At 49.9% G+C, this 26,977-nt stretch overlaps 1 protein-coding gene and 1 long non-coding RNA gene across 3 annotated transcripts in view; one reads left to right on the top strand and one right to left on the bottom strand.

The window, feature by feature from the left end:
• Positions 1–871: 871 nt before the first annotated feature.
• Positions 872–26,977, top strand: part of GALNT10 (polypeptide N-acetylgalactosaminyltransferase 10) — a 222,017-nt gene continuing 195,911 nt past the window's right edge. Inside the window, exon 1 of one of the 2 annotated variants that reach the window (XM_006072971.4) lies at positions 872–1,162. In XM_006072971.4, the coding sequence (XP_006073033.2) occupies positions 1,004–1,162 (159 nt within the window). In that variant the 5' untranslated portion in view covers positions 872–1,003. Of the gene's footprint in view, positions 1,163–25,213; positions 26,846–26,977 lie in introns of those variants that run through there. The other variant, XM_044947428.2, reaches the window with a different exon arrangement.
• LOC123335029 lies at positions 22,514–23,685 on the bottom strand. The gene is made up of 3 exons (XR_006553269.1): positions 23,545–23,685; positions 23,051–23,220; positions 22,514–22,660 (listed from the first exon to the last, which is right to left on the bottom strand). It is a non-coding gene; the product is annotated as an uncharacterized LOC123335029 (long non-coding RNA).

Raw genomic sequence — 26,977 nt, 5'->3', positions numbered from 1 at the left:
GTTTGCCGAGGAGCTGAACAGGAGATAGGAACCCACAAAAGGTTTGGAGAAAGGGCTCACTCGGTGAGCTGACAGCCCAGAGTGCGACTGGAGGGCATTCCAAGTCCAAGGAGGCTGATCTCGCGTGAGGAGAGGTCCTGCAGAGACGCTGCGGTCACCTCCCCGCCGGTGTGCAGGGACCACAGGCAGGTGGCGGGGTGAGTGAGGCTGCACTCCCCAGTCTACAGATGGCGTTCACACCTACCACCAGGAACTCGGGGGGAAGAAAACCAGGGTGCACAGAACCGTGCGCTTGCAGCGCAGCGGCGGCCCCATTTCCCGCCTGGGAATACCGAGGCCGGGGGGCAAAGGAGGTCCGCAGGTCCTCCGGGCCGAGCCTCGGAGTCGGACGCCACAGCCCCACTCCCAGGAGTGGAGTGTCCGGACTCCAGTACCATTTGCATATCCCCTGGAGAGCCCGAAAACTCTCGGCTGGAGTCCGGAGCTGAGGTGGCCGGGCGGGACTTTGGGGGTCCCCAGGAGCGCTTCCTACAGAGCGCACCAGTTAGCGCCCAACTCGCCAACTCCGGGACTTTTGCAAAGCTCCCGCGGGCGGGGGAGCCGCCGAGGAGCGGGCCGCACCATCGCGGTCCGAGATGGGGGGGAGCGGGCCGCCCTGGGCCCGTCGCCCCCGGGCGGAAGGGAAAGAGCAGCGAGAAGCCGCGGCCCAGGGCTCACGGCTTTCTGCAGCAGGCACTGAAGAGGTCGAGACGGGACACGCGGCTCGGCGAGCCTCGCGGGAGGCGGTGTCGGCGGAGCACTCCCACCCTGCGGCGGCGACGCGGTGGCGGAGCCCGGCTCCCCGGCTGGCGAGCGGCGGAAGTGCCGCGGAGTTGGAGCGGGGCCGGCGCCGCGGTCGCTTCTCTTCGCAGAGCTGCTGCCGCCGCCGGGCGGACGGGCGGACGCGCGGAGCTGGGGGCGGCGCAGCGGGGCCGGCGGGGCGCGGCGGGGCTGACCGGCCCCGATGAGGCGGAAGGAGAAGCGGCTCCTGCAGGCGGTGGCGCTGGTCCTGGCGGCCCTGGTCCTTCTGCCCAACGTAGGGCTCTGGGCGCTGTACCGCGAGCGGCAGCCCGACGGCACCCCCGGGGGATCCGGAGCAGCGGCGGCCGCGGCCGCCGGACAGGTGAGTCCCCAGTTGCCATGGAGTTGGAAACACGCTCTCCCTGATTTCCCTTCCAGCCTTCGGTTGGTTCCTTCCTTCGCCGTCCGCTGTTTCCTCAGAGTCAGCGCCAGAGACTCCTCTGTTCTTCCCATTGTTTTAGATGGGAAAATTGAGGCTCAGAGAAGGGCAAGGATTGTCCCCGCTATTCAGAAACCGAACCAGAACTACAAACCAGGACTCCTGATGCCCATAGGTCACCATCCTCTTTTCTGTCCCATTTCTCACCTCTTCAGCATCTCTCCCTTTTGGAAGATCCTGTCTGCATCCCCGTATCCCAGGATGGCACCTTCTTCTGGAGGTGCCGGTCCTTCTGTTTGGTGTCCAGGTCTTTTCTGCCCCCCCCCGCCCCCCACCTGCTGATCCAAGTGTTTCCTACTCAGGTCAGCCCCTTTCTTGTTTAACTCATGTGCCCAAAGAGACCTCTGGACCTCCTTCCTCTCCACAGTATTCACCCTCCCAGCCTTCTTTCTTTCCCAGATCCTGTGGATTCCTTGGAAGATGCAAAGATCATGCTCTCCTTGGAGCTTCAGGCCCTGGAGAATGGGGGTGTTTGAGCTCCTGCTCATTGAGGGACCTGCTGCCTTTGACTTTCTGGGCGTCCAGAAGTGGGAGCTATGGTGGGAGGACCCCCCAAATTCCTCAGAAGCTATTTGTGCCCAGGGCCCTAAGCATGGAACATCAGATGCTTTTCCTGTCCCTTCTCAGAGTACTACCTGTGGCCCCTTCTGAACTTGTCCAGGCTGATAGGTGTGGTGTTTTTTGTAGCCAAGACTGGGATTTTAATTATTTTTGCCTCCTCTGAACTCAATTATGTACGTGTGTGTGTGTGTGTGTGTGTGTGTGTGAGAGAGAGAGAGAGAGAGAGAGAGAGAGACTAGTACCTATAGACTGATAGCAAAAACTCTGTCACATCACTCCTACTCTCAGCTCCTGGCTCAGTAGGTGCCAGTCAGGATATATATGCGTGAACTGTTTCACACAGTGGGACATTGCAGTTTTTCTTGTGGGATTTGTTTTGTCCCATGGCAAGTAGATAATTTTGCATTAGGGTTGAACTTGACTGATGGTTGGCAGACAGGGGAAGAGACTGACTTTGGATGGTTTGCCCTTATCCTCCCAGGTTCAGGCTGCTGTCTTATGTACAGAGGGCTCTTTATGACAGGGCTGACCAATTTGAGGGCAGCCTGTCGTTTGGTAATTGTTGCAAACCATCCTGGCGGACCTGGTTACTCCTTCTGGGAGATCTTCCTGTTTGGAAGCCAAAGCCCCAACTCCCTTCCTAAACCCCCAGTTCAAACCCTGACAACTGACTTAGACAACCCTCTCTCTTAAATTCTGTATCCGTATGGGTTTTTCCTGCGTGAAATCTGTTCCCACCCTGGAGCAGCATCAGGGGCAGGAGGTCAGGGTTCTGTCCTCAGCTTTACTATTAACTTGCTGTGTGTATCTTTGACCACCTCCCATCTCCCTACCTGAGCTCCCCTTTCTCCATCTGTGAAATGTGGTCTCTGGTCCAGTGATACCATAAGTGAGTCAGTGTGGAGGACAACAACCACTTCTGTTTTCCTTCCCTGAGGCAGGAGCCCTTTGTAGCATCCCTAGCTGTGAGGGCTCCATCCTGGACACAGCCCCAGATCAAGGGGGCATTGTCCTGCCCAAGTGCAAACTCTCCTTTGGAATAGCTGTAACCAGTTCTAAAATAGCTCCTGACATTCTGCTTCTGCCCGGAGAAAGCCCTCGTATTTCATCTGCTGTGGATGCCAGAGACGTCCTGATTTTCATTTTCTATAGACCCAGATGTGTAGAGAGAAGGTCAAGGTTAACTGCCAGTTTGGCCTGAGCTTTCAAAGTAAATTACTCTCTTGCACAAGAGGGGATTGATGGAGTAAGGCAGCCTTTGGGGCAGAGAGAGGGGAGCAACAGCTGGGCGCTGCTTGGAGCCCGTAACTGAAATGGACAGAAAGGCTTATCTAGGAAGGTCTAGTTCTGTTCGTTTCTTTTGCTTTAGAATATCATGAAGTGGGAGAGAAGCCAGAAGTGGCAAAGGGGTTTGGTGGTGATGGTATGTGGTAGCAACTAATGATCTTTGCTTTAGAGGAAATAGTGTCTCCTGGGAGCAGCAGAATGGAGCTGTTTCCCGAACGACCAGCTCTTCTAGGTGCTATAGGATTCGGCATCCGTCTGCTGCCTTTCAGGAACACTCTGCCAAGTTTCCACACAGCCCCTTTGTGTTTCACTCTCCTGCAGATGCACAGTGCTCGGCTTGGCCCCCAGTCCCTTTAAATGTCAGCTGGCCTCGAGAGAGGAGGCTGACTTCTCACAGCACTGAGGTTCCATCTCATATCCCAGAGGGCTGGAACGTGCACAGACCACGTCAGGCTGCTATCTGGGGAATCTGGCATCTGGAGCACACACAGCTTCTTTCGACAGAGCTGACCAGTTCTGAGCTCAGCTTGTCACTCTTACAATTGCTGAGAATCATCCCAGAGCACCTCACTGATCTTTCAGGTAGAAATAACTACAGAGGCTGTAGAGGGAAGTCAGACAACGGACTTTACCCAAATGAAAACTGTATTCCTTGTGGGTTTGGGGTAAGTTTCTCTGATAGTAACATACCCACTGTTTTAGTCCTTTAACTCTTTGATTTCTCCACTGGATTAAAGAGTACAGGATTTTGAACTCAGAGGGTTTATCATCTGCTAGAATGTAAGTCTACGTAACTCATACGTGCTTATGCTGGGTGTACCACTGGAGCCGGGTAGGGCAGTGAATTTGTAAAGGACGCAAAATGCTTCAAGGATTTGAGCATTCCTTTGGTCGGACAGCTGGCTTCTTGGAAAGTTGCAAAACCAAGCAAGAAAAGTCAGTCTTGAAGCCATCTTCATTTTAATTTGGGGGTGCCTCTCCTCCCTAGTCCCAGTCTGTTTAACATCTTGGTTTAATTCTCTGGTCTGTTTCACATTCCAGGCTTGGGAGCTGGCTATTAAAAACCTGTGTTAAAGAAATATGATGCAGTCCCTCCCCATTTCTGAGCCTTAATCTCTTATGAAAATGACTTCATTGGATAATAGCAGCTTGCAGTAGAAGTTGGGATAATGGAATACCAATGGGATAAGAAGGTGGGATAATGGAATACCAATGACTTTAATTTTCAAATATCAAGAATTTTTCCTTATTGTGTCAGAGCTGAACTTTATTCTTAGAACATCCAGAAATCAAAACTTCCCTCCTCCCCCCACCCCCTTTTTTTGGCTTCCTGGTGGCAGAGTCTTACCCATCAGGAAGTGAAGGACCCTAGAAAGGTCACCAGGGAATGATTTATTTCCCACAGAGGGGCTGGGATCCTTTAGATTGCTAATCCCATCTCAGTCTGCTTGCCCAGTTGAAATCTGATGCTGCTGGGGAAGGGTTGTTGATTTACCTGAGCAAATCTGACTTCCTGCATTCCTTTATCATCCTAGGCTTGCAGGTTCCCAAGGAGCCAAGCGGAGGAAGGTCTGGGAACAGAGGCCTGGGTTTTACTTGAGTCTCTTGCCCTAAACTCACTATGTGATCTCAGGAAAGTGGTTTAACCTCTCTGGGCCTTAGATTCTCCATCTGTGAAGTGAGGGCTTAGATTCAGAAGAGGAAAGGTCAGTGTGTGTCAGAAGAGCATTTCCCCTTCCCTGGCCAGGGCAGACATTGCTAATCAGTCTCTTTTCCTCAAAGCCCAGACTGCACCTCAGCTGTTTCTAAATGCTGCAACTTAAGTGGAGTTAATGGCATGTTGAATCTCATCTGCAATGGAGGGGATAGATACTTTATTAGGTCTTTCCCAACTCCAGTGTCCTGGGGTTCTGTGAGTTTGTTTGGAAGCTTGTATTGGAAAGACCTGGTTAGTAGAAGCGTGTTTAAATAGGCCACTGTATCTAACTTGTGATGAGGTCACTGCTTTAGGGACATGTTCATACTCTAATGCCTTCTCTCAGACTGTGTTCAACCTTTAAGCTGTTGGCTCCAGTGACACGATAACAAATAATGGAATCAGGAATGAAAAAGCAGAGGCCCATTTAAAGGATAACCATCTTGCCTGCTAATTGTACCTTGTCCACAGACAGCTCTTACACAGAGATGGTATCAGGATCTCATCACTGAAAAAACGCCCTGAAGCAAACTTGGCAGCCAGAAGTATGTCCCATGGCAGCTGAATGCTCATGAGGGTGTTTGCAGTGGGCTCTGAGCTTTGCATATATCTGACTGTATGCCATATATGGGGCTTCCCAGGTGGCGCAGTGGTACAGAATCTGCCTGCCAATGCGGGAGACAGAAGACTCCGATTTGATCCCTGGGTCAGAAGATCCCCTGGAGGAGGAAATGGCAACCCACTCTGGTATTCTTGCCTGGTAAATTCCACGGATGGAAGAGCCTGGCAGGCTACAGTCCATGGAGTTGCAATGAGTCGGACATGACTGAGCACACACACAGGCCATATACGTGTCAGAGTCAGCAAGGGAAGAGCTGATGCCCCCAGGGGTCCTTCCTGCTTCACAGAGAACCTCTGTCCTCATGCCCAGGAAAGGAGGTAGCCTATACGTCCCTGAGTTCCTGTGGCTAAGGAGTGCTTCATGACCTCCCCTCCCAGAAATGTCTTAGAGTAGAAACCACATCCTCTTCTCGCACATAGCTAAAGCCTTGGCACTTGGAAAACAGTCAGAACGTGTTTGCTAAATGATCTATGCATGTCAGAGCAGGAAGGGTGCCACCAAAGTTATCTAGTCCAAGCCCCGCCTATTGTAGGTACGGAAACTGAGGCCTGGGAGAGGGGCTGTCAGTTGCAAGAGGGAGGGATGCAGACAGAGCCCAGTTCTTCTCCGAGTTCTTTTCTAGTTCACCAAGCTTATTTTTCCCCTTGACAAAGAAACATTTTTTTCTTAATACTTGATCCTTCTCTACGATAATATCCCTCTTGAGCCAAGATTATCAGTCTCAGTTTTGGAGGCCAGTACTTATTGAGACCGATAATCTGCTGGAATTTACTGGGTTGTAAGTGTTTGTTTTTGGTTTTTGCAAATCTATTTTTGTAAATTTTCTTCCTGAATTTTTGCAGTTTTAAAGTAAGTGAAAAATATTAAATATGAAGGTGGCAGTGGGATCCAGCAGGGCAGTAGAAGAGTTAAAAGGATGCGTAGCATGTGGCACCATTAGTGCTCCCGTGGCAGGCAGAGCCAGTCTGTGTTTAAGAGCCATGTCGGGCTCTGTCAGTTGAAGTTAACAGAATGAATTAAGTCACGTGGGCTGAACCAAGTAAGGACCTATACTGCTCTTGGCAGTATAGTGTCAGCACTTTGCAACCCTGTGGACTGTAGCCCTCCAGGCTCCTCCATCCACGGGATTCTCCAGGCAGGAATACTGGAGTGGGTTGCCATTTCCTCCTCCAGGGGATCTTCCTGATCCAGGGATGGAACCCATGTCTCCAGTGTCTCCTGCATTGGCAGGCGGGTGGGTTCTTTACCACTAGCGCCACTTAATGGAATATATTAATTCCTGTCATTGCAGTGGACTTCAGGTGTGGTGTGATCTAGAGGTTCACATTCTAGACTGAGCCCCTAAGGTAGCAAAGAAATGGTTGTAGCTCTATCTGATCTCATGTCCACACCTAGATCCTAGAAGAGAGAGAGAGTCTGTCTCTTCTGGTAGCTTCTTTATAAGAGAGTAGAAACTTGTTTCCTGTACACTCTAGCAAGACTCCTTAGGTGTTATTGGCTCAATTTGGATGTAACCACGCACACTTGTCAGGAGGAAGGGCTCTGCTGAAGGACCTAACCTACTCTGGAGCTAGGGGTGGGGCCAGGCCACTCCAATCACAGGAGGAACAGTGTCTGGGGACAAGAATCTGGATCCTCTTGTGGGGAGGAGGGGAAATAAAATCTAGGGATGAAGCCAACAATTGTCAACTCCAGAATCCTGCTGACACAGTGTCCTAGGCAGTCACTACTGGGGCATCAGATTTGGGCCTCGAGGCAGAACCTCTTTGCCATCTTGGACTCAGTTCTGGCTACTGAACCTGCAGTCTGGAGGTCCCTGTTCTCATCCCAGCCCTGCCACCCCTGGCTGAGACATTCCCTCTGCGTGTCTCAGTGTCTTCCTGGGAAAAGCTCGGGCGCAAATGCTTCCAGCATAATGTAAGTAGAGGGTTAAGATGAGGAGCAGTTAAAAGCTGCCTTTATTTCATCTTATGAGTTCTGCAGCCGCCTGCCTTTCCCCTCACAGAGCTGTCCCTCTCCCTCATCCCCCTGCCCCCCATTAAAAGGCAGTTCATTGAAAATTTCTCTCAAGCTGAAAAAGAACTTCTGTCTCTTCAGCTTCCACTTTTTTTTCTGCCTGGCCCTTCTTAGCTGGAGGAGGCGGAGTGTTCATACTTTGAAAGCTAGAGGAAGCTAAACAATTCCGCTTGCTGTGATGGGTGGGTGTGTATTTATGACTGTGTAGCTTTCTCTCCATGTGTCTCTCTCCTCTCTCTTATCTTTGGATGGTTCCTGTTTGCTGCCCTCTGCTGAGTATAGACAGTAGAGAGAAGGGGAAAAGCAGGCCCATTTTTTCCTTCCCTTGGGTTCTGAGAGAATTCTGAGCTTCAGATGCTAAATTGTCTTCAGATTTCTCAAATGGTAGAAACTACAGTATGAAATGACACTGATAACACGGTGATGATGTGGATGATAATGAAGATAATAATGTTAATGATAATGATTAACAGCAGCCACTGTTCGTTTAGCACTCATTCTGCTAGATGTTAGACTAATAAACCCTTTACCTGTACATCTTGTTAAGTACTTACAATTATAAACAGGTGGGAACCAGTGAAGGCATGGAGGCTCACAGAGGTACAGATATTTGTCCAAGGATGCACAGCCTGTGGTTGTTGAACTGGTATTTGAGCCCATGAGTCTCTAACCCAGAGCTGAGGCCAATCAAAGGCCCCGCTTTCCATGCCACCCCTCCACCCCGAGATCTGTGCAGAGGGGAGAGACCATGGCTCTCAGACTGAACTTCCTTGGTGGCGGAGGATGAGCCCACAAGGTCACTTGGTGACCTTGAAGAGGAGCCTTCACCCTACCCTGCTGAAGCCCCAGTGGCAAAGTGACTCCCTAGTGCCCCTGGATTGAGATTCTGTGGGGCAGTGTGTAGGGCTCTAGTTTTGGAGCTGCGCTTCCTGATTCAGATCCCTACCCTTGGGCAAATCACTGGACCTCCATGCCAGGGATTCTTGGCCTGTGCAATGGGCATCATGTTAACTGTATAGGGGTGGGCCTTCTGAGGGCTGGATGGGCCAACGCAGGTGGAGCCTGAGCACCAGGCCTGATACAGAAAGCACTCAGTGAACGTGGTGCTGCTGCTACTGGTGGGCAGTGCCTGGCTCAGAGTAGGGGTCCATTCTTTGTAGCCTCCCTGTGGCAGAAGTAGGGAGGGATGCTTACATTGTCATTGTGTGGAAGGTGGATAGGTGGTCGGCCTCATGGCACAGACTTCACCAGTGGAGCAGGGCCAGATATGTCTCTAATTATTATTTAGGGGTGGGAGAGGTCATGCATGCACAGGCTGCTCTGTGTACCCCACTGCCTGACTCTTTAGAATCTGAAGTAATCATTGGCTATGCCCACCTACTTCCTCATTTGGGAGAGAATACAGATCCTCTGCATCCATCTAGGTGATATTAACCACTTCCAGGAAGCATTCTTTGGTTACTCCAGCCGCCAGGAGTCGCTCACCCTGCCTTAGTTCCTCTGAGCCTTGGCATTCTCTGCCCATTTAGACCAGAGGCCCTTCCAGGAAGGCATGGTCTTGTCTGTCTGTCTGCTTCTCCCTTCCTGCCCCTGTCCATGTGTTCCATGAGCCTCTGGACCTCCATGTACCTGCTCCCTTGCCTTTGACACCCTTCTTCCCTGCCACCTGGCCCCTAAACCCGACTCACCCCTGCTGGGACAACTTTAGGAAGCAAGTCTCTTCTCTAAGCCCCTTATGAAAGTGTATCATGCAGCGTAGTCAGCGTTTTTGATCTGTCCAAACCATCTGCTCCTGAAAGCAGGAGCAAGCCTCCATTCTAGTCACCCTCTCTTGATTGCCCTAAATATTTGCTGAGGGACTGAGGAGCAGGCAGGTGAGTGAGTGATGTGTGCATGCTAGGTGACTGCTGGCCAGGTCCAGGAAGCCTGGCCTCAGAGAATGGGTCTTTTGCAACTGCAGGGCGCTTCAGCATCCCCTAGGAGCCTGTTAACAGTGGAGGCTCCAGGGCCCATGCCCAAGGAGCCTGCTTGAGCCTGTCTGGGGTGGGCCAAGGAGCCTGTATTCAATAGATCCTGCTGAGAGTACAGCAGGGAAATCTCTCCGCCCACATCCCCAGCTTGTCAGCACCCCCAGAAGGCGGACTTTGCCCTCCTTCCCAGGTGCTCACTCCTCTCCTCCCAGGAACGCTTTGAACAGCTATTCCTGGGGAGTGCATTGATCTGCACTTTCTCTGAGTTGCAGCCGGTTCTCCCTGAGGGACTCTGGTGTCTGTTAATAGTGGCACAGTGTCAAATGCAGACAGCTCAGAGTCCGGGATTGGCATCCGGGATGAGCCATGCACTTTGCAAATCACTTTGCAGTGAGGGGCAAGGACTCTCTGGGGGCACTAATGCTCCACTTTCCATTCGTGCCTGTGATCTGCTGCCCTTCCAGGATGGGTGCTCTGCCATCCTGCTGTGGGGATGGGGTGAGATGCCCACAAAGGGGGCAGGGACTAAACTCAGGGCCTGCTTGGGGAAGGGTCGCATCATGGAGACCCTCAGGGACTCTCCCTTGATCTGGAGAGAGCATGCAGTTGTGAACCAGCCCCCTGATTCCCAGACCCTGCTCTCCTTGCTCCTAAAATGAACACAACCAGCTCCGCTTCCTCATGTCATGGTTATGATTAAATTACGTTAAAGATGCGAATATGAGCAGAGAGGTTCCGTGACATGTCCGGGGCCACAAAGCTGGGAAGTGATGGAAATAGGATCCAGACCAGGTGTCTCCCTGGAGCAGAGCAGAGTGCACAGCCCGAGGCTTCTTCCTGCTGCCTCGCCACCCAATAGACCTCTGACCCTGGGTGACTCCATCCTCTTCTCCAGACCGGAGGAGGCCACAGAGGGAGGTTATCGTGAGAGCCCCATGAGCCTGGTTCTTGGATCTCGTGTTGGCTCTGGAATGCTCTTCCGTGAGCTGGCTGCCTCCGTGCAGCGTTGCAGCAGGTCCCACAGCTACCTGGGAGCCTCACTCCTGGGCAGCTTCCCTAGAAGCCTAGTTAACCAGGGTTGTGTGTTTGGGCTGGTCTACCTCCTGGAGGAGGAGAGGCCAGGGCTGTGGAGCAGAGGGGCTTGGCGGGGCTTTGGAGGAAGGCGTTTCTTAAAGGGAACAGGTTGGAAACATCTGGTGGCGGAGTGTGTGTGAAAATTACTTCCTGCTGCTGAAGCACATTGTATGCGTTCAACTGAAAACTGTAATTTTTGCATGTCTCCTCCTGAGTATTGATCAGTCTGCTGCTGACAGTTAAAATGTGTACGTGTATGCACGTCTATTTGTGAAATAACCAGTTTCTAAATTTGGCACCTAACTTTGGTGAAAAGTTAGTGACTGTGTTTTTGAGACATCAGGGGCTGCAGTTTGAATTCCTAGTTATTTTATTGGTAATAAACCTTAATGGCTGTCTCCTTCAGAGAACTTTTTACTTATTACTTTATAATATAAAGTAATTATAAACATCATATTACTTTATTTCACCTTCGTATTACAAGGTGATAATACGAAGGTGAAATAAAAAAAACACCTTACATGGTGCTTTTTTGGAAATTGCAAACTGATGGCCTGTGGGCCACATGTAGCCTAAAGGTGTGTTTTGTGTGGTTAACCCAGTGTTGGCCATATGTGGTTGGGTGTCTCTATTTTTAAATGTTAGTAAGTTGTCAGTACGTAAAACATTGAAATACTTCACATTTAAAAAAATCTTTTTGTGCTCTTGGGAAAGAACGGAAGAGCCTAGCATCACAAAAAGTGGCTGCGTCCGGGAGCAGCTGCCCCTCTAGACAGGCTGCAGCTCTTGAGTTGGCCGCCGCCCCCACCACACTTTGTGATCTCAAACCTGGCTTCTTCACCTTTTCATGTAACTGGCCTCTGGGGACATTTGAGTTTGGGAGCCCTGCTTTATAGAACTTGTATTCAGTTTGTTCTCTGCCTCATGGTAGAGGCAGGATGAAGTTGATGATACCCACTTGACAGAGGAGACAACTGCAGTTCAAAGAGCATGAGTGAGCGAGTAAGCTGAGGTGGTCCTTCTGAGTGTAAGCCTGACGCACTTTCCAGGGGAGTGAAAATGTGGTTACTTGGAAATGTAAAATATAAGCTTTAGGCTCTTGAACAGACTCAGTTAAGTTTCTACCTGAGTGACTCCTGCTCTGTGTGAGCCTAGGAACCACTTGCCCTGCCTCTGTCTCTCTAGCGGTTCTGAGTTTGAGGTCCACCTCGTCTAACATAGTTCGTTCCAGCTGTGTCAGGGGCCACCGTTGGTTCATTGGAACTAATGTGAACACAGAGTCTACTGTGTTTTCTGCCTGTGTTTCTTGGCATGTTAGGGAACCCCAGTATGTACATTCCTGGTATGGGGGTGTGTTAGGAGTCTGTGAAATGAGAGGAAAGACGCCTTTCCCAGCAGAAACGGCCTTTGGGAGGGGGGCCTTCAAAGGCATCCAGGGGCATTTCTGGAAAAGAGAGCCTGTGTGAGGGCAGTTCACTGAATGCAGCCACCTGGGTCTCTGAGTAAAGGGGCCTCTGCCATGGAGGAGTGGCTGCAGCTCTGTCCAATCTCTCCCCGCCCTGGCCCCTTTCAGGAACCTTCCCTTAGTGGTTCTAGGTGGCTGCTGGTGGGGCGGTGGAGGGTGGGGGTTGGGGCCAGTCTGTGTGCTGGCCAGTCCTGGGCCGAGAGTTCGGTCTCTTTCTGCCCTGGCTCCACAGCGGTACTATGCTATGCTATGCTAAGTCACTTCAGTCGTGTCTGACTCTGTGCGACCCCATAGATGGCAGCCCACCAGGCTCCCCCGACCCTGGGATTCTCCAGGCAAGAACACTGGAGTGGGCTGCCATTTCCTTCTCCAATGCATGCAAGTGAAAAGTGAAAGTGAAGTCGCTCAGTCGTGTCCGACTCTTAGTGACCCCATGGATTGCAGCCTAATAGGCTCCTCCATCCATGGGATTTTCCTAGCAAGAGTACTGGAGTGGGGTGCCATTGCCTTCTCTGACAGCGGTACTGGTAACCCCCATTAATCATTACAGTCTCGCTGCCTGCTGTGCCCTGTGCCCATCTTATCTCTCCACTGTACTGAGTGCTCTTCTTGTTGTTCAGTCCGGTGGATTCTTTACCACTATGCCACCTGGGAAGCCGCTAAGTGCTCTTACTGTGGTCATTTTGCAGATGGCAAAACAGGGGCTCAGGAAGCATAAGTAACCTCTCAGGTCTGCAGAGGAAACACATGGTGGGACCCAGACTCAGACTTCTGACTCTCAAACCATGCTTAACTGCCTCTTAACTACCCCGTTTTATTGACGCCCGTGGCAAGTCATTTGACCTCTCTTGGCCCCCATTTCTTCACCTGTAAAGTGGGGATAATAGTTTCTTGGCACGTGAACCAGGGACAGGTACAAGGGCCTTGTCAGCTTTCATACCTGGAACTCTTCCTGTGCCCTTCCCTTCGGGCCATTGCCAGATCTTGCCATCTGCTGGGTGAGCTTTCCTGCTGGGAAGGCCAGAGTCAGCCCCACACATCTGGGGTGCACCTCCCCTGACCTCCCTGTCCCCAACCTGATTCTGGCTAGGCCACTGCTCTTCTCCTCCCCTGGCAGTGGGAGAGGCGGTGAAGCCCTGCCAGGAAACAATAGGGCACATTAAGAAGGCTGGCAGGTGCCAAGAGAGATATGAAAGGGACATTTGATTGTTTTCACCCTAATTGTTGAGCTTTTGCTCTCTCTCTCTCTTTTCTCTGTAGGAGATAAGGGGACCACAAACCCGGGTGTGGATTTCTTCCCTTTGTGGTTGATGGGGGCTCTCTTTGACTTTGGGTGTGATACACCTCTTTCAGCCCCTCTGATTCTCAGCCCTCTCTTCTGTGTGTCTCTCTTCCTCTTCCCCTGCCCCCTCCCCAGCTGTCCCCCCTCTGCTGTGTGTGGCTCTCTGAGCAAATATGATGAGAGATGAGACTGCAGAAGCCATCTGCCTACCACTGTGGAATCCACGATCCTAAGGGGGACTGTTTTTCATCTTGCTCTGTCTCCCTCAACTGCATCCCTGCCAAATGGTCAGCCATCATTGGCTTGAACATCTCCAGTGATGGGAGCTCACTTCCTTTAGCTGAGCAGAGTCCTAGGTAATCTATTGCTGCTCAGGGTGGCCTCAGAGGATTTCTCGAGTGTCCACTACCCATCTTTGCAGGCTTCTCTCAAATCTTTCCTTTCCCAGAAAGTCTTCTCTGACCTTCCTGTTAGAATTAATCTGTCTCTTGGAAATGCGTATAGAATTTAATTTATACAACTTTAGTGGCACGGATGTTGTCGTGCTGTTTTGCCATTTCTCTAGGCAGAGGGAAGTTATACTGAAGGAGCTTTCCCAGCAGGACAGCTGAGAGGGCTTCCACTGGAAAGAACAGGTCCCAGTGAGCTGCCGTGTGGGCCTAGGCCTCCTCCTGTCTCTAGAAGTTCCACCCCCAAACATGGCCAGTGTATTTTATGTATTCTTGCAGTCCAGAGAATATTTTAGGCTTTACAGGCCATACGGTCCCTGCCACGTCTCCCCAGCCCTGTCATTTTAGTGTGAAAGCAGCTGAAGACAATATATAAAGGAATGGACATATCAATAAAACTTTATTTGCAAAATCAGACAACAGACTGGTTGGCAGGCCCTGGTTTGTTGACCCCTGTTCTGTTCTCTTCCTAGAGGAGGAAATGCCTTCAATTGCTGTGTGACCTTGGGCAGGTCTTTTTCTAAGGACCCCCATTTCCCATTAAATGGATGAATGGACTCCTATGGGTTGAACCGTGTCCCCCACAAAAGACGTGTTGAAACTCCAACCCCCAGACTCTCAGTATGTGACCTGCTTGGAAATAGGGTCATCGCAGATGTATTTGATTAGGATGAGGACATGCTGGAGCAGCATGGTCTAGTGTGAGTGTCTTGTGTAACTGACTGGTTTCCTGCTGTGAGGAGAGACACAGAGAGGGAAGACAGCCGTATGGAGTCGGAGGCAGAGATGGGAGCTGTGCTGTCCTAAACCAAGGAGGCCTGGAGCTGCCAGCAGCAGATGAGGCAGAGGCGCACCCTCCCCTGGAGGCTTTGGAGGGAGCGTGGCCTTGCCAACACCTTGCTTTTGAATTTGTAGCCTCTGACTGTATGAGACAGTCAGTTTCTTTTTTAAGCCGCGTAGTTTGAGGGAGTTCTTTACGGCAGCCCTGGGAGGACCATTTTCTCATCGGATTGTTTTATGCGTGTCATGAGTGTGTTTGTGTGAAGATGGACAAAACACTGTTAGCAAAGGCAGAGATGATTGTCCTGATCTATTCCAACTACTTCAGCTCCTCTTTGGTTTGTGAGGAAAACGCTTACTTCCTATGGAGGATTAGCTTATTACCCTGTACATATGCATTCTTTAGCTAAAGCCATTCTCCTTGTCAAGAGATCAGCCTTTTTTTTTAAAGGCGAAAAAAAAAAAAACCACTTAGCCATTAGCCTTGAATACCAATGAGTAAACATGTGTTACATTCTGCCTTTTACTTAACTGTATTGTCTTTTTTGTTTGTTTGTTTGCGTGCCAACTACCCTGGTTTCAACCATTTATTTCTGTTTCTGGGCCCCCATTCTGTTGATTTGCGGGTGGGGGAAGTTATTACTATGTGATAGGTACGGAAAACAGCCCCTGCCTGCAGAGAGCTCCTGGTCCGTAGGGAACACAGTCAGGTTCCCAGTGGCGTGGTGCACAGGCAGTGGGCGGGAGGGGTCAGCCCAGCGTTGTGTGGTACCAGGAGGAGGTCAGGAAGGATTTCTGAAAGGAGGTGACTTTGAGGCTGACCCTGAGGAAGGTTAGGAATTTGGTGAAAGCACCCATGTTGGAATTGAAGTCTGTCAGGTGGCAGAGTCACCGAACCTTCGGATGCCCAGTAGAGAGTAACTGCAGGGAGTGACGGCTGGGTCACAGGGGCTCTGACTGGAAGGCATGACCTCAGGACGCGGGAAAGCTGGGGATAGAGGTTGCACAGATCACCTTGGCTGGATCCGAGGTGTGCCTCACAAAGGTGAATGTGGCAACGGCAGAAGGCACCAGAGCCCAGAGCAGCAGGTGGAAGCCTAATGGGAGTGGAGGGAGAATGAGTCCATTCATTCATCCACTACACCCTACTGTGGGCCAGCCCCTGCGCCAGGAAGCGAGACCACCAACATGCATGACTCAGCCCCTGAGCTTCAGACACTCATGATCATGACTCCTCTGCAGGCTGCTTTGGTAAGACACAGTCCTAAGCATTTTACATCCATGATTGTTCTTAATCTTCACAGCAACTCTATGGCCAACATAAACATCCCCATTTTATAGATGAGGACACTCAGCACCAAGGACATGAAATGTTGCACCCCAGTCATACAGCTGGTCACTGACGGAGCTGTGGTTGGCCTGCAGGGTCCTGCACTTCACCACTATCCCAGCTGCATCACTCGGGATCCAGTGGGATCTCGCTCTGGTAGCGCAGGTGCAGGGTTCTATGTGAGCACACAGGAGAGCCAGTTAACCCGAATGGGCAGGGGGGTGGAACAGGGAAGACTTCCTGCAGGAGGGACTCATGACCTAAGTCTTTGGAGGCAGAGCAGGGCTGAGGAAGGGTGAGGAACAGAGGGGAAGCACCCAGAAGCCTGGAGTGGGGAAAACTACATGGTGTGTACAGGGTCTCCTGAGTTCAGTGTTGTTGGCCCCTAAAAATAAACCCAGGAATGGGCCTGGGAGAGGCTGGGATGCTGGTGGGGCCAGGTCCATAGGCTAGATTCCAAACAGTGGTTCCCAGAGATGTAAAAGGTGTTAGGCAGAGAAATCAGGTAACCAGATTTGCTCTCTGATGAGTCCTGGAGATCTAGAATTGAAAAAGACCTAGAAGTCATTTATGTCAGCCATTGTCAGGTGTCTACCCATGAGGCCAGGTGGGACAGGGAGCTTCCAGGATAGCACTGCAGGGCCAGAGTGCTCCAAGCACAGGACGAGACCCAGAAGGCTCAGTCTATGGTTCTGGCTTTGGGGCCTGTAGTTCTATTTCATCCAACATGTCATGATCTAGCAGATTCTGACTGAATCCTGGAATATGCCCAGGCTGACTCTGTGCTAAACACTTGACATTCCAGGAGGAAGGGTCAGGGTCTCTGCTCTGTGCCCCAGGAGCTGCTGGGCCTCTGGGCAGGTGGTTCTGGGGCTGGGTGGGGAGAGGATGCACAGTAGCCTTTGAGCTGATCTGTGTGCTGTCTCCTCTCACCTCACTCCCTCCCCACCTCACCCGCAGAATTATGAGGTCACAGATTTACTTGGGTTTGAATCCCAACTCTGCCCTTTACTACCTTTGAGACTTTGGCAAAGTTATTGAACTCTGTTAAAATCTTTATGTAAATCAGGATTAAATTAATTCATATACACAAAGCACTTGAAACAGTGCCTGGCATATAAAAAGTGGTACATAGATGCTGTTATAATGTGAGGTCCAGAATTTCTTAGCCTAACTCCTCTAAATGAGGCAAATTTTAGGATTTACAACTATGTTAGCCAAGGTTCACTGAGAGGAGCAAGAACCCACCTGGTGATCTACCCACGGAACTTTAGTATAAAGAACTGTTCACTGAGACAGGAGACTGGAATAGTGAAGGATAGGCTGTTGCGAAGTAAAGCAAGCTCTAAATATGTTCTGAAGAATGTGGGAGTAGCAGGTATAAGAGCATTCTCTAGCCTTGGCAGAGATAGAATTCCCAAGGAAGCACTCCCTCCTGGGCTGAGAGCACTCAAGGAAGATCCTCCCCTTCCCTCACCCAGCTTCCCCCCTTGCTGAGATCTTGACTTTGTTTGGGAGGGAACAGGTGTGCTTTACTGAATGGCAGAGAAGGAGCTCTGGTGCCACACCAGTGAACTGTGCTGAAGGAGGCTCTTGGTGGTGGGGTAAGCAATTCATGGTGCGGTAAGCTGTTCTTGGTGAGGTGTCTCATGGAACACATTCAGCTCCCAAACTGCCCAAGGGAGTAGTTGTTAAGGGGAAGCTGCTGGTCACTGAAGCTGGATGACGGAGAACGTGTGCTTGCTACCGGAGTCTGGACAGAGGTCATCTGTCCAGTGGCCTACCTCACAAATACACCGAAACCAGGATGAAAACAAAAACAAAAAAGCCTTCCTCTTGCAATGTCTCTCTAGCATCTACTGATCGCTGTTAACAACATGTTATCTGCAAGGGAAAAATGTTTTTTTAAGGGTCCAGATCCTTTTTCGCACAGCTGTCGAAGAAGGTAGATTTGAAGTCGAGAGGCAATAAATTGACCAGTGGCGCGAGAATCTTTCTGAATTGGGACAGTTAATAAATACAGTGCACACACTGGTTTCTGTAATAGCCCCAGCAGGGTCTCTGGTTGCTCCTTACAATCATGACGTATCCCCCCCCACCCTCGCCGCCCCCAACTCCATCCCCTGCCGAAGCAAAAATGTAAGAATATTCACACTAAGTGAATAAATGAAGATTATTAAGTAGCCTCATGTCCATTCAGGTCAGGTTTTGTCATTAAACGAGTTACTAAAAAAGCTTTTGGATTCCGAAATCGAGGCTAAGGGATTGTTGACCCATATTATTTTCATTACCTTTCTCCACATAGCAGCCAGAGTGGTCTTTTGGAAATGTGCATTGTGCTACTGGCTCTCCTGGGACCCATCAGCGGCTTCCTGTTGTTCTGAGATACAGATTCTGGGCCCCTCTCCACACTGCCACCTCCACCCTCCATTCTGCTGACCTTGAACAAGCCACCTAGAGCCTTTTCACACATCGTTTTCACTGCATGTCTTTCTGTTAAACTGCCCCACCACACACGCACATATGCACAAACAGCTTGGTTAACCCTGCCCCGCCTTTGATATCTCAGCTTCACATGTCCCAGCCTCAGGGGAGCTTTCTGATCCCAAACCCCCACCACCACCTGCACACCCACCAACTCTCACCCTACTCAAGACTTTTTTCCTTTAAAGTGTCTTAGTTTGTGATGCGGAGAAGGCAATGGTACCCCACTCCAGTACTCTTGCCTGGAAAATCCCATGGGCAGAGGAGCCTGGTGGGCTGCAGTCCATGGGGTCGCTAAGAGTCAGACATGACTGAGCGACTTCCCTTTCACTTTTCACTTCCATGCATTGGAGAAGGAAATGGCCCCACTCCAGTGTTCTTGACTGGAGAATCCCAGGGACAGGGGAGCCTGGTGGGCTTCCGTCTATGGGGTCGCACAGAGTCGGACACGACTGAAGTGACTTAGCAGCAGTTTGTGATGATGAAAATAATGATTAGTGATTAATTAATACGTCTCCCTACTACACCATCTACATCCACCATCTCCCTACGACTATTACAATCTTGGACATGAGTTTGAGTAAACTCTGGGAGTTGTTAATGGACAGGGAGGCCTGGCGCGCTGCAGCCCATGGGATCGCAGAGAGTCAGACACGACTGAGCGACTGAACTGACTACACCATTAGCACCCTGAGGACAGTGGCTGTGTCTGTTTTCTCCCTCATTATTTTATCCCCTGTACTTTGACACAGTGCCTGACGTGACATACGTGATCAGTGAGAAAATGAACAAGCAATCTTGGATTGGATCCTGAACTAGAAAAAGATGAGCATAAAGGGCATCATTTAGAATCAGTTGGCAAAATTTGGATATTGACAGTAGACAGTCATGTTGTGTCAGTGTTCAATTTCCTGCTTTTGATGTCGTAAGTCATAGGAAATACACACCAAAGAATTTAGGAATCAAGGATTCTTATGTCTTCAACTTTCTCTCAAATGTTTAAGGAAAAAATTATAGATACGGATAGATGGGGAGAGGGGAAGCAAGGCAAGAGGAGGGTGGGAAATAGAGACAGCAAACATGGATGAAAGGGTTGTTGTGTATTTCTTCTCTGTAAATTGGAAAGTGTTTGACAACAAAACGTTTTTTGAAATGTGGTGAATAGAAATTAATGAACATAAGGGCAAAGGGATGCTAGGAGGAGGACCCCCCCCCCCGCAAGTGTGAAGGCCAGAGGGCAGGAGTGGGGCTTGATCCCTTTAGGGAACTTTGAGGAGGGTTTGTAGCTGGAGTGTGTCCTGGGGCTGAGGAAGGACCAGGTAGGGAGGGAGCCGGAGCTCTCATCTGGTCAGCCTGAGGGACTCGAGTGCTCAGCCCATCAGCCAGCCTTCCCTTGAGTTGTCCACACCTTCCCCTCACCTCCCCCTCGACTTCCATGTGGTGATGACCGAGCAAAAGCCCGAAAGCATGAAACCTGGGTCTCCTATCTGACTTTTCTTTTAGTTTAGTAACAGTGAAGCTCTCATCCACGTACGAGGATTACTCCCTCTCCCCTAAACTGTGACTTTCCTGCTGTCTGCCTGTGTTGAATGCACCATGTGGTTCCTGTTTTGCTTTTATATTACCATATAAAGTGTGGTGGCTTAACACAACATGGATTACCTCACAGCCTCTGGGCGTCAGGAGTTTGGGCTTAGCTGAGTGGTTCTGGCTCACCAGGTTACAGTCAACGTGATAGCTGGGGCTGCAGTCCGGTGACGTCTTGCCCGGGATTGAGAAGTCTGCTTCTGAGATGGCTCGTTCACCTGGCTGTTGGTGGGAGGCCTCAGTTCCTCCACGCCTGTACCTCTCCCTAAGGAAGCTTGGGTATACTCTCTGCATGGAAGCTTGCTTTTCCCAGAGCAGGTGATCTGAGAGAGAGAGAGCAAGCTGGAAGCCACGAACCTTCTATGACTTAGTCTCTGAAGTCACACAGTGTCACCGACACTTTATTCTCTTAGTGAGAGTGAGTTCAGCCTACTTGCAAAGAGAGGAGAACTAGTCCCCGCCTTTTGAGGGGAGGAGTGTGAAAGAAAACTATCGAACAGTTCCTGAAGGCCCTACTGTGTGCTTGGCATTGTAGGTGGTTGAAGGGATCCATGGCACGGATCATTCTGTCCTCTGGATGTTTTCATATGTTTAGGAAAGTAAGATGTGCTCTGAAACTTGTGATAAGAACCAAGATATCCATGGCAAACCAAGTCAGAATTCATAGCAAAGGAGGGCCCTTTATAACAGGTGACACCAGGCCTGGGCCTTCAGGGTGAACAGTAATTCCCTTGGTTCTTGACCCTGATGGTCGGCACCATTGTACGCGACAAAGAGTACTGATGGTAGCGTTTGGTATTTTCACCGTGATAGGCACTGGGCTGAGCAGGACTGCCTTATAGCACATCTCCATTTGTGAATAGCATTCCTTAGAGCTGTGAAACGAGGCGGTCCTGATGCTGAGAGCTTCATTTATGTTATCTCATTTATTGCTTTGAACATTCTTACAACGTTACTGTTATTATTCCCGTTTTACAGATGAGAAGGGTAAAGTTTAGAGAGATTAAATGACTTCTGTAAGATCACACAGCTGTAAATGGCAGGGAGTTAAGACCACAGGCCCTGTAGGCTTAAATTCCAGCTCCCTTACTTTAGAGCTTTAGAGCCTTAAGCAAGGGACTTTAACCTTCCTGTGTCTCAGTTACCTCATCTGTAATATGCGTATAAAACTATTTAATGTTCTCCACTCTGCCTGGCATGGGGTCAGTATTAGCTATCGCTGCTCTCATTATCAGCTCAGATAGGCAGCTGTGCTGTCCTCAAGTTCTTCCCATTAGTTTGTTGTAAAGGGTTGAGATGAGAACCGCAAGTGGTAGCTACAGCCACCCCATCTTGTGCAAAGACCATGAATTTGAATGGAAAAACAACTTGTCCAGGCTGAACATGCCAGCAGGGCTTAAGTGACTGTTTCCAATTTCTGCTTTATTTCCAGGAGAAAGTGAATGCTTCAAGAGGGATACCTGCCCATTGACTCCTCTGTGTTGGAGGAGGGCCAACGGGTGGCCAAGCTGGGTTTAGAGGCTAAACTAGAGTTGGCAACTTTCTTGGGAAGTGCTTTCCCTGTTGAGAAGCAAGGAGCACTGTATTGGATCTGCTGCTGCTGCTAAATAGCTTCAGTCGTGTCCGACTCTGCGCGACCCCATAGACGGCAGCCCACCAGGCTCCCCCGTCCCTGGGATTCTCCAGGCAAGAACACTGGAGTGGGTTGCCATTTCCTTCTCCAATGCATGAAAGTGAAAAGTGAAAGTGAAGTCACTCAGTCATGTCCGACTCTAAGTGACCCCATGGACTGCAGCCTACCAGGCTCCTCCGTCCATGGGATTTTCCAGGCAAGAGTACTGGAGTGGAAGAAGTGCCATCGCCTTCTCTGTGTTGGATCTAGGTCAGGATAAAAGTCTGTGCTGTGTGTCCTTGAGCCATAATTGGCTAACCTAAACCTTTCTGGGCTCCAAGGGCCTCTTTTACTAGACGAGCTTGGCAACCTCTCCCCTCCAGGGTTCTCCATCAGCAAGAAGATGGGTGTTTTGAAACCCTCCATACAACTCAGGTGCTAGCCTTTGGGACTCTTCATTCTCTTCCAAATGAGTCTGGAGGAATTGTGGCTACTTTAAGTACTTGGAATACAGAAATGCTGTTTGATGGGAGTCACTCCCCCTACTACCCACGCCCTCTTTGCTAAAACATTCTTGAGAAAAATCAGTTTCAGTCTTAATTCTGAGGATCAAAACAGCTTCCAAACAAAATCAAGAACCAGGTGAATCTCTTTTTGAAAATCCAAACCTGATACTCAACCTAGGGGACGTATCTTTTAGAATTAGCCTTTTTTTCCTTCTTTAATGAATTGGCATTTGTCTTCTGTGCCAGTTCGTTATGGAATTCACCCGAATGTTTCATTCACTGTCATCTCAGAAGCAGTGTGCACTCATGCAACATGCCCCCCCTACCCACCCCGCCCCGTGGGAACAGCAGAACCTAACTTTGAAAAAAAACTTCCTCCTTTCATTTTCTCACTTTGAACTAAAGTGCTTCCTTTTTTGTAAACTTAAAAAAAGAGGCTAATTTTTTTTCTTTTTAAAATTTGGATGTGCAAGAACCAGTTTTTAGAAGGATTATTGCACATCTCAGTGTATCCATCACCCCCCGGAGGCTCTGAGTGAGTCTCCTCTGAATCATCTGGCGGCGCAAAGTGATGGGCCGGGCATCTGGAGGCTCCTCAGTGTCTCTCCTCCATTTTCTCCTTGTTAAGTTGTACTGCCGGTGAGATGAAAGGGGGAGAGGCTGAGGGAAGAGGAGGAGGAGGAGGAGGAGGAGGAGGAGGAGGAAGCGAAATGTCAGCCAGGAGCCTGGGGCTGTCAGCGATTTCTGCTCCCCAGCTGTCTGACCGAAGAGCAATTACCTAAGCTCAGAGCCCCCATCCCATCTCTGAAATGGGGATAATGACAGCAGTTGCTGTGTCTCAGGGCTGTGGCCATGATTACCTGAGAAAATGTATGTGGGGGAAAATGTATGATAAATGCCATTATACTCTTGTTGGTGCTGAAATAGGATTGTGTACATGTGTAACTTGTGTGATTTAAAAATATATATTTTTTAAGGGTTGGTTTTATTTGTAGAAGCAGAGTTTGAGTCGGAAGGGAACCTTAGGAATCTTTCAGTAGGATGTCTCACCCTGGGGAGGCGTCCTCTCCACAGCAGCCTTCAAAGGTAGTCATCTGGTCTTTGCTTGAATAGCTTCAGGGACGTGGAGGCCACCACCTCTCCCTTTTCTTCGTTCTCTTCATCACCCCAGCGCTTTCATTCTTCCAAATACAGGACAGACAAGTGATTTTTCTTTTCCCCTAGATAGACAGCAGAAGAATAATGTCACGGTTAAAAATGAATGAGCGTGCCGTGGCATGCATTATGCAGATCTGCCGTCTGTACATACGGCTGCTGCAGGTATATTCGCTGCTCTCTAAACCATCTGAATTGCTTGTTTGGGGGGATCTGGTGTTCTCTTTACCAGAAGCTTCTAAGTTATGAGGACTAAGCCTTGCAACAGGGGGAGGACCCAGCAAGGCCCCCTTTGCTTTGAATTCCTTTCTTTTTTTCAGCTGGGGGTTCTTCTAGGTCTAGGTAGATGCGGATTTATCTGAGGAGTAGTGTGTGGCAGTAATTGTTACCTTCTCTCCTTTCCCTCTTCACTTTTCCCTCTGAAGTAGGAAGACAGGGAGCACTTGGTGGATAGCCCCTTGGCCTTAGGCCTGCTTTTGGCACTAGTTTTTCAGACCTTTCTGCTTAGGATGTAATGGTGAGGACGCAGGGGCCGAAGCTGGGGCCACCTCAGAGATCATCTCCAGCCGGCACTTTGCAAACTGTGGAAGTCCACCTGGGTGCTTCAGGGATTCGGTAAACATTCTTTCAAATTGTGTTGATTCTTTTTAAAGCTATAATAACATGGAAAAAAAATTAAAACCACTCATTTTTGTTTTATACTACCTTTTTTCATGTACAAGGTTCCCAGCTTATTCTTCTAACATCTGTTTAATCGAAGAGAATTCCTGACATTGTAGGGCAGGTTGTGTTTTAAAAAAAAAGTCATCTACTGTCCATTACATCAGAAAAGTTTTCTCAACATTGGGCGACTAAAGTGAAACAGAGAAATGGTTCTTTGAGGCAGGTGTAAGCTGCAAGCTGTTGCCTCTTAACTCCTGTGGTCAAACTATTTGTGTTGATCGAAACAACCTCATCTGTCCTCACTGGTTAACTTCACAGTAAAAAAAATGTTATTAACTTGATCATTTTAAATGTATGATAATAAAATGTAAATTCCTGGCTTAGACTTTACTCACTGAAAACCCACCACCCTTTAAAAAAACATAGAACTGGCAGCCCTTAGTATAGTTTGGGTTCTCTTTTAGTCCATCATCACTTACTTATTAAATTGTGTCCCAGGTAGGCTGGATAACTACATGATACTTGCATTAGAAGACCTGCCTGTTGGCAGCTACATTTATATTTTCGTGTTCATGTCCAGGCTATTCATTTTCACTTGTGAATGGACCCTGGCAGATTTTTCCCTTCTAAATTTTGTTGACCTCTGAAAGAGAAAAATTCCCCTCTCCTGTCCTCATGGGTGAGAAATTCTTTCCTCTGTCCAGGTGGTGAGGCTTTAGTTATAAGGATGTAACCTTTTACCTCCTGTCCAGTTTCTTTCCCATGCAGAGGAATGGGAGTTGTCAGAGGCCTGTTGGGCAGTTTGCCCTTAAAAGTCACTCCAGCAGCCGTGGAGCCCCTAGGATGAGGACTAGATCGTGCCCAGGCCTCCTGGAGGCTGAGCAGCCCCATTTCCTCCCTCTCCCTTCTGTCACTGGGTCACTTTCCCCACCTGTTGGTCTGTCAGACTGCCCTACTCTCACTCCTCTCCTTTCCAACCTTTGTGAACTACAGTGGCTCAGCATCCCGATGATGCTGACGGAGCCCACGGTTTGTCTGTTCTGAGGAAACTGAGGCTGTCACCCAGCCTTCCTGCTCACGGGGTGTGTGGCAGGGGCAGGGGCAGTGGGGGTGCAGGGCCTGCCACCTCTCCCCTTGGGGTTGGTATCTGTGCTCTTTAACGTTTCAGCACCCCAGGCCTGTCTGATGGCATATCTGTCCCCCTCCTTTCTCATCCCAGGAAGGCAGGTAGGAGATGGAGAGAGTTCCAGCTTGCCTCCTAAATAAATAAAATCAGTGAAAATTCCCAGCGCCCCACAGTCAGCGCATCCCTCCTTCCTCTCCGCACCCGGCCCCCGCATCAAAACAGATCTGGTTAGGGGGCCTCTCCCTCCAATATCACCCCTTCCTCAGCAGACATAAGAGCCTGGGCTTGAATTTTGGCTCTGTCATTTGTTACGGTTGTGTGAAACCTCAGGTAAGTTGCTTGATCATTTTGAGCCTCAGTTTTCTCACCTGTGAAATGGAAATAGTTACCACCATCATAGACATGCTGAAGATCATTGTGAGACTATAGTCAGGAGGGCTGTGCCTGGCCCTTTGTAAGGGCTCAAAAACAGCTGTTAACTTTTTGGTGATAGTTGGCCTCTGGAGCCTGTTTTCCTTTCTACTAATAAACTGCCCAGTTTTAATTTCCCTGTTTTACCCTGGATAGTAATGTTGGGGGTGAGGCTGGAAGAAAGGGAAGCCTGCCATGGGCTTTGTCTCCTCTGCTCCTCCTGCCACTTCCCTTCCCTGTCCTGGCCTAGCCCTCCTGTTTGATCAGGAGCAAGGCTGTCCAACCTCCCACAAGCAGAGAAGGATCCTCGGCTGTGCTCTGGCTGTGCATTCAGCCCTCTTGGAACAGGCGTTTTCAGCCAGTGTTTCCTAGCAGGCTCTGGATATCTTCTCCCTCCCCACCTTGTAGGTCCCACTCTCATTTCAAAAGCCCTCCCAGGACTTCACGATGAAACACTTCCACCCTGGGCAAATCAGTTTCATTGAATTCTCCAGTTCACTGTCTCCAGCGCTGAAGAGAGACATTTTAATTAATTACAGTCCCCGTGGGCTCAGGGATCAATAGCAGTAAAGAGCCGTGGGATGAATTCCTAGCCTCTGCTCTGTTTCCAGCTCTCTCGTTGACCTTGCACCAGTTGTTCCAGCCCCCTGGGTCTCGGTTTACACCCTTCTAAAATGGGAGTGCTTTTTTTCCTGGAGCACTGGGCACCTCCAAAAAGGTGTGGTGAACGGAGGCTTGTAAACTGTAGAGTGCAGGCCACAAATAAATGATTACTGAGATTGTATTTATAGTTGTATCAAGGATGATTCTCTTCTGAGCCATTTCTAGAACTTTTTGGCTTTTGCTTCTTGATACCTTAAGCCCAATTGGCAGTTTTCTGAGCCTGAGAGAAGCAAGCAGCCCAGGCAGAATAAGGCAGGCAGGTGTGTAGAGAGGGTCCTGCTCTCCCAGCCCTGAGTTTCTCCTACAGGGAAGAGCGATCCTATAGTGGGACCTGGGATAAGAAAGCCAAAGTCTGGGATTTTCCTGAGAGTCCTGGTCCCTGACCATTCTGACGGTCACTGGCACCGAGCCTTCACAGTCACTAGCAAGAGCCTCTTCTTCCTGCACTGTATTCTACACACAGCAGCCAGGGTGATCTTTCTGATGACGTTCATCTGGTCCTGTCCCTAAGCCTGCTCTGAGCGCTCCCACGGCTTCCCACAGTCTTCAGGATAAAATCCCCAGTTCTTGGTGTGGCGGCCCAGGCCCTGCATCACCTGGCCCTGTCAGCTTCTCCAGTCACCGTCTCCTGCTCTCCCTCCCCCGACTCCCTGGGATCCAGCATAGCCCACCCAGTTCCCAGACACACGTCCCCACCTAGCCCCCAGGCCTTGGACATGCTGCTGATTGGAAATTCCCATTGCAGGTTCTCCACGTGTTTCAGGTCTTTGCTGAGATGTCGCTTCTCCCAGCAGACTTCCCTGACCTCCCTGTTTTCCTCAGTCTGGGTAGGTTCCTTGACACCCTGTGCTGGTAGATGTTGTGGCCCCATCTGTATCCCAGGACAGTCATCCCTTTCCTTGACAGTTTCCTTTCCCCTTGCCTACGCCCTCCTACCGTGCATGAGTCCCTTGAGGGTT

This window comes from Bubalus bubalis, chromosome 9 (assembly GCF_019923935.1).
Source record: "Bubalus bubalis isolate 160015118507 breed Murrah chromosome 9, NDDB_SH_1, whole genome shotgun sequence".
In the NCBI taxonomy this organism is placed as follows: Eukaryota; Metazoa; Chordata; class Mammalia; order Artiodactyla; family Bovidae; genus Bubalus; species Bubalus bubalis.
Note: the sequence above shows the minus strand (reverse complement) of the source record. Positions and strands in the feature narration are given on the sequence as shown.